The 7,902-nt window shown below is 46.5% G+C and overlaps 1 protein-coding gene across 1 annotated transcript in view; it reads right to left on the reverse strand.

Annotated features, from left to right (window-relative positions):
- Window positions 1–4,796, reverse strand: part of LOC116896029 (chondroitin sulfate proteoglycan 4-like) — a 52,051-nt gene extending 47,255 nt beyond the window's left edge. Inside the window, 3 exon segments of the mRNA XM_032897035.1 lie at window positions 365–3,928; window positions 4,339–4,502; window positions 4,742–4,796. Of these exon segments, the coding sequence (XP_032752926.1) occupies window positions 365–3,928; window positions 4,339–4,502; window positions 4,742–4,796 (3,783 nt within the window).
- Window positions 4,797–7,902: the final 3,106 nt, after the last annotated feature.

Genomic DNA, 7,902 nt, shown 5'->3' on the forward strand with positions numbered 1-7,902 from the left:
GAGCTCTTAATTTAATTATCATAATATGCACCTCCCTCCCTAAGTCCTAGTTCTTACTACACTACACGTGGGCACACACAGCTTTAAAATAAGGCTGAATGGTGTGCAGATTTTATTCCCACCTCTCGGAAAACTTGTAGAATCAAACTGAAAACCTCCTAACTTTTCATCTCAGACACACGTGAATAGGTGCATAAGTGTGTGCACATATGCGTACATTAGAACCAAACCCAAATCAGACAGACACAGACAGACAGACAGAGACAGAGAGACAAAGAAGATGCTCTCAGAAGCAAACAAATGGATTATAAGCCCCTACTACTCTAAGCCCATAAGAACGATCAACGCTTTGGATATCACCTACCTGGAACTTTCCTCTACTCAGTTTTCCTGGTTTTCCTTCTTCAACTGTAAGGCTCTCCCTGTGCAGAATGGGAGTGTAATGTTGGTGATCCTCCAAGGACACTTGGACACTGACGCTCACATCTAGGGAGGTATCTTTAGCTGTCACTGTCAGGTTAAAGATATCGGAGTTGCCATCGCCATTGTACCTGTAAGTCACATATCCCTGCTTTAGGTCATGCTGGGAAAATGAGTGAAAGGCAGAATTGTTGACCAGGAGTCTGCCATGTTTCGGGGGTTGCACGACGTGGAATTCAAACTCATGGTCCGTTCTGACGTCTTGGTTTGTGGTGACGCTCAGGTTGGCTGTTGTTAGAAAGCCGTCCCTCCCTCTGTGCACAAGCAGCCCTGTGTTGTTAACTATATGGATATAGGCCTCTGACACGCTGACCTCCAAAAGGGATGACGTATAATGGACGCCATCTGTCACAAACAGCAGGAACCGAGCAGAGTCTGGACCACTGTGCTTGAAGAGCACACGCCCTTCCCGTAGATCCTCTTGTCTGAACTGGTAGAGCTTCTGAGTCGGGTCAGTGGCTTTCACCAAATCTCCATTTGGTATGCCATGTCTAGTATAGAGCAACTGGCCATCATCAAAATCTACGTCGGGGTCGTGGTAACAGAGATCTGCTAGTGTCAGCAAGCGCTGGCTGTCCCGCACAACATGAAAGATTTTATCTACCACACGCACTGGCTTCTCATCATTCTTCAACTCAACAGAAATGCTGACTTTGATTTCTGTAGACACGTGCTCAGAGTCAGGGCTTCTGACCCCTCCCTGTCGGCCCAGGCCTGTGGCAGAAGCCAGAATGACGAATTCATCCCACCGGGTCTCAGAGTCATCATGAGCATAGATCAGCCTCTCACTCACTATGTCGTCATCTGTGAATCCAGTGGCCCTACTGTCACTTCCCGGAGAAGTAGAGGAGCTGACCAATTTCAATTCCCCATGCTGAGGACTCTTGGTGACTTTATATTGGAAGACACGATGGTCCAATGTTTGAACAAAGAGTTCTGATTTTGTAATTATTGTCCATTCTCCCTCTTTTACATACAATCCAGTGTTTGTTACAGTGATATGTGTCTTATCTACTTCAAGGTTTATCCTGAAGGTATGACCTTTGGATTCTACCTGTTTTACAACTATTGAGAAACTAAAAGAATCCTGGGAGTGTTCCCGGGGCCTCCCCTGAGGTTTGTAGCTTACCATAGAGTCTGTAACGTTCTTTTGACTGAACATCGAACCGGTTTTAAGTACTTCATCGCCGAGTAGCAGCTTTCCTTTCTTAGGTGGCATCAGTAGCTTGAAAAACAGTTCCCTCTCAGCTACTTGCACACTCCCTGTTGCAGCCTGCAGGTGACCAGAGTCCAATACTTTCCTGTTTGTGTTGCTAATCTCCAGAGGGATATTTTTCGGAACTGTCAGTTGCAGCCACTGCACAGTCACAGGAAACAGGAGCTCTTTGCTTACTCTTCCCTCTATGCTAACTTTAAATTTAAAGTGATCCGTAACATTTTCTTGCTGCAATTCTTTGAATGAACTGTGGTATCGGATCTCACCCCGGTCAACAGAACGTTGAGAAAAGGTCCTAACTGGTTTCCATTCTCCATTAGAACCCAGATGCTGAATTTGGCCAAACTGAGGTGGATGTGTGATGTCATAGCGAGTGTCCAGCTCATGTTGTCCGCCATTCACCTTCACAGACAAGTTGCTCCCGGTGATAAGAATGGTACCACCTTGTGGTACCACCACGCCAGTCCTATCAGCCACTTCAAAGTCCCAGGGGACAGCCATGACCCGCAACACTACAGTATTGCTAACCAGTTCGCCATCAGTTGCTCTCAGAACGATCCGGGAGTTTCGATGACCCCTGTGCACATAGAAAATGTTGCCGTCTTGTAAATCCGCGTCTGTGAAATCACTGATGGCTTTCCCAGGGTCCTTGACACTTTCTAAAAACCCAGCCTCTGAACTGAAGGTGTTAAGAACTGAAAACCTGAGGTGTTGAGCATCCGTGTCGGGATCTGACACCTGCATCAGGCCAGGTGCTAGTCGCTGCTTGGTGTTCTCAAAGAGAAGCAAGTGGCCTTCTGGGAGCCTGAGATACGGGGGGTCGTTCACTGGAAGGACAACAATGTTAAAGACATGTGCAACGGGATCCTGCAGCTGGGACAGCACCGCCTGCTTGCTATTAGAAGAAACCTGAAACGTAAAAGAATCTGTAGGCTCTTCCGAACCACCGTGGACATACCACACTTTCCCACGCCTCAGATCTGACAGAGTAAAAGTCCGCTCCATTTCCTGTGCAGGCCAAACATCTATTTGAAGGAACCCATGTGTTGGCATTTCCTGTATATTAAACAGTATCTGAGAATAATTGATACCCAGATACATGAAGTCCACACCCACTTCTATGTGCCTCTGTCCCAGTAAGGCCCGTCCACCTTCTTGGACTTCCAGCTTATTCAAAACCAAAAACCTGCCACTTTGATTTTTCAGAGAAGAACTGGCACTGGGGACAGCAGTGGAAGGGGGTGGCTGTGGCGGAAGCACATCTTCCCCTGCCACAGAAGGATCTGTACCGCGGAGACCCCCGCTTGTGCACCCAGCAGAAACGTCTCTGGAGACAAGAGCATCCCGTAATGCTCTCTTTTCCAAATTGGCTTCCAAGGCTCGCAGGCACCCTTTCAGAGACAACCCTCGAACGGATTTCCCGGGCACAGACACAAGTTCTAAGCTGCGTGCTGTTTCCCACATCCGGTCAACCAGGCCTCCCACGAACAGGGGTCCTTCCGACACGAACTCTTGGCTTTGCAGAGGCAGCCCCGCCCTTTCCCCGTGTTCATCCACCATGAGGTCCACATGCCTCCCCGAGACTCTGAGTTGAACAATGTGCCACTTGTTGTCACTAACCAAGCTGAACGACGAAAGTTGAGTTTTTGTTCCGCCTCTTCCTACATGAGCCTTGAGTTGACCCTCATGGATTTCTAAGGCAACAAAATCTCTTCCTCTACCTGACTGAAACAAAAGCAAAGCTTGTGGGGTTTCAGTTTGCACAGCAAACCTCAGGATCCCTTCCCCGTGGTACACTTTCCATTCTGGGAAGGTGACGTAGGACCTAGAGCTGAAAAAGCTAATGGCCTCATCCTTCCCAGCAAAAAACTCATCGCTACACCCCAGTGACACCTCATTAACCTTCTTAAAGCCAGGGTAAGACCTAAGGGACGTAAGGATCTCCCTCTGGTTAAACACCACATCCTCCATGCATCCTCTGAAATTGGGGGTCTTTCTGTCCAGGTAAGGGACACTGAGCCCCCCACGACCTCCTACATAGATTCCATGGTGAAAGGTGAAGTTATGCATCCCCCCAGCCAGCTGGCCGGTTGTCTCATGATGCTTGTCAATGACCAAGGAAACACAATCTTTGCCACAGTGCAGTCCCACCGAATGCCAGACCAAATCGTCCACACGAAGTCTTTGCTCAGAAAGGAGGATCTGTTTCCCCATGCCCACGTTTACTTTTACCTGAAAGAGACAAGAGCCATAATTAAAGAAGCCCATCAAGATGTTCATCCCGTGTGTTCTTGGGGAATGGGTTGCTATGGACTGACCCTAATAAAACTCATGGTGAGGTTTAAATCCCCAACCCAGCAGTGCCGAGAGGTACGGAGGCCTCAGAGAATCGATTTAGTTATTGAGAGGGGTGAATGCAATGTCCTTCTGGAGAGTGGGTTCTCTCACGGGATGGACTGGGACCTAAGAGGGGGCCGTTAGAACGCAGGTAATATTTAAGACACGAAATCCGGGGACAACCCCATTCTGCATACGTGGATGTCATCTACACTCTATTCCAGTGAAAGACAGTTCGTTCTTGCTTTCTGTTCTCTAGAAACTGAATGTTTACATATATTAACGACATGTTTTTAGCAGCATACCTGTAATGTTCCCGACAGAAGTTCTATTAGGCAGTAGTCAGTCTTCCCAGCTGCAAGGAAGAGTAAGCCTTGTGGCTTGCTGGTTTGAAATCTGAACTGAAGCGAGAGCTCAGGGGAAACCTCTGCCGTGCTGAGCCCCACGTAGCTTTCACCATAAAAAGATGCTATGGGGAAGAAAAGCGTAAGTCAGGAAATGGACCACATGGTGACGCTGCTTTACGTTTCCTTCCTCTTCCTAGAGTGACCCTGCTGAAGAAAGCTGTCCCCAAAGGCCACTCCTGCCTCCTAGGGTGTCCCACGGGCCCAGCACGATGTACAAAGGCTGGGCGTTCTCTCAGCCATCTCATCTCTGTGAGGTCTCTTCTTCATTAGAACCCTCCAAAGGAGCTGCCAAGGCTCTCACTGACGCTGAACAGCAGCCCAAATTCCTCATCTACACAAGTCTGCTCCCTTGCCATCTGCCGGGGGCTGAATCAGAGCCCCCTCTAATAAACCTTTTGTACGTTAAGTTCTATCTCGGGTTGAGCTTCCCGCAGAACCTAACTGGTACCAGCAGTGGCCTAAGACGGTGACTCTGGGAGGGATTTGATGCTGAACCACCCTAGACTGAGATGAAAGTGTCGCTGTCCACACTTGGGGCCCAGGAAAGCCTGGCAGTGATGCCAACGTCCCACTGGTTATGAGCTGGGATGGGGGAGTGGTGACGGAGTGCACGCTCACCGGGCTGTGACAGAGTGGTGACGGAGTGCACGCTCGCTGGGCTGTGAAACGGTAAAGCAACAAAGCCCAGAGGGCAGATATGACTGTGAGAACAATGAAACTGGGTACTGACGGACAAGCTTGAAGGTTTACAAAAGGATATGCTGGGAGAGGTCACGGTCCCTCTCATTTCTCACAGCAGGCGGACAGAGGAAGCTAAGATTCATACCAAAATCAAGGAGTAGCCAACCTCAAAAGTTCTCGACTAAGCAGGCTGCCTCTGAGGAAGCAAAGGCTCAGCTTGGATAAAAAACAGAACCCTGCTGTGTGAAACTGGAAATCCACATTGGTGCAGGCGAGTATCTTGACTCCTACAACCCCCCAGAGCCCTCTGAGCCCACAGGTGCAGGTTATTCTTTTATTAAGGCCAGCACCTCAGAGGCTGCAGAAGCCTTTCTTCACAAGACACCATGGGACCTATACAGATAGGCCGCATTGCTCCTGCCAGCAGCTAGATCAAAAGCAAAGGGCAAGTCACTACCCAGCCTGCCTGGGGTGGTGGTTGGCTGGGTATGAGATAGATGAAGCACATGCAAGGACAGTGTCCATATGCTTAGCTTACCTTAGGTGCTTCTCCCAACTCCTCCCCTCTCTCCAGGACTTCCCTGTGCAGCCCTGGCTGTTCTGGAAGTAGTTCAGTAGACCAGGCTAGCCTAAAGCTCAGAGACCCACTTGCCTCTGTCTCCCAAGGGCTGGGACTAAAGGTGGGACCATGCCAGGCTCTCTCACAGTGGGTCTCTTTAACTCTGCCATACTGTGTGCTACAGTTTATCATTTATTACAGCCAGGGAAGCAATGCACTGCACTACCCCAGGGCTAACAATTCAATACCACATACCGGCGTCGGAACAAATACATTTAGAAAGAGAAAGAATATGGCAACGTGATACTTCCAGGAAAATGTATAATTCTCTAACACTAGATTCTAAATAAAACAACACTAATGAAATACCCAATAAGTGATTCATTTAAAATAAGGAAGCTGAATAAAATCAAGAAAATGCAGATAAATAAGTAAGACCAGGAAAATAATACATCATGTTAGTAAGAAACTGAGCAAAAGAGAATGTGGGCTATATGCACACAATAGAGTTTGGTTCAGCAATAAAGAACAAAACTGTGTTATTTGTAGGAAAATGGATAGAATGGAGATCTTCCTGTTAAGCGAAATAATTAAATCTAACATTGCGTGTCGGCTCTTATGTGCAAAGTTTATAATGCAGACATAGACATATGGCATGCAAGTGGAAAAGGAAGTAGGGAGAAGGATACCATGAGAAAGAGAGAACACAGAAGAAAGAATGTAAGAAAATACACAGTAGGCATGTATGACAGTTTCAAACTAAACCTGCTATTTTGTAAAAAGGAACACATACTAGTAAAGAGATAAAAACATTTAAAAATATCTAAATCATAAGAAAAGAGAAATTCAGCAAAGAAACAGAGATCCTGAAAGGGAATCAAACAGGAATCTTGGGAATGCAGAGCTCCACAAGTCATTTAAAAATTACAGTCAAAGCCTCAACGACAAACTAAATCATAGAGAAAGAAGAGCTGAACTCAAGACAAGTCTTTCGAAAGATATCTACCAGATAAGAAAGAAGACTGAAGGAGAAAGAGATGGGGGACGATGAAGAAAGCCTTCAAGAACTTTGGGACATCATTAAATGTACAAAGGTTGCCTCCCAGAAGGGCCTGGAGGAAAAGAAACACAGAAAGCCATACAAAGTCAGTTAAATGACATAATGGTTATAGGAGAGACAAATGACCCAAACCGATGTGTCCAGAAACAATGCTCACACCAGCTTATTATAGACAAACTGACCATAAATTGTCAAAGTCACAAGACAAAGAGAATTCTAAATCCCGAAAGTGAGAAACTTCCAAGCCATATTTAAGGGAAAGTTCATTAGATCAAAAGAAAACTTATTTTTTAACAGAGTCTCACTATGTATCCCAGGCTGGCCTTGAATTCAAGACCCTGCCTCGACCCCCTGCGTGCTCAGATTGCGGGCGTGTACCACCATGTCTCGTTGCCAAACAGCAGACGGAGCAGAAGCAGCCCCTGTCAACAGAGCAATAGCACCGAACCACAAAGATGAATGAGAGAAATAACAGAGCGAACAATACCCAGAACAAATAGAACAATTAACACATTTATCAAGAGTACGGCCTTACATACATATAAAAACCTGGAGTGCTAATAAATTAAATCCCACCATTAAAAGATAAAGCCTGACTGAATGGATTAAAAAATAAAACCCAACAATACGGCACATATGAGAAACTGATTTCACTGGTAAGACCCACGCAGGCAGGAAATGAAAGCATGAAATCATGTCCCACAAAAACAGAAACCAAAAGTAATCAGAAATAGATACTCTTCGTGAGACAGAATATTTTTAAAGACTGCAAAAAGAAACCAGTAAGCTCAGAATATAGTGACCAAAGAGTCCATGAGACAAGGACAAGCCAGAAGTCTCAGAAGGTTAAACACATTTTCCACCCAGCCGGGTGACCCAAGTTCAGATCGATGTTGTGACCTTCACAGTGGAAAGAGAGACTCAACTTCAAGTCTCGTCCCATGGCTTCCACATGCACACCATGGTACTCCCCACCACCATCACCACCCACCACACACACACACACACACACACACACACACACACACACACAGACACACACACACACACACACACACACACACACACACACACACAGACACACACAATTTTTAAAAATTTAAAGACTATAAACAATTGTAAAAAAGTATCTATGAAGCTGTGTAAAAAGCACAGAACTCCA

Source organism: Rattus rattus, chromosome 3, assembly GCF_011064425.1.
Source record: "Rattus rattus isolate New Zealand chromosome 3, Rrattus_CSIRO_v1, whole genome shotgun sequence".
Classification (NCBI taxonomy): Eukaryota; Metazoa; Chordata; class Mammalia; order Rodentia; family Muridae; genus Rattus; species Rattus rattus.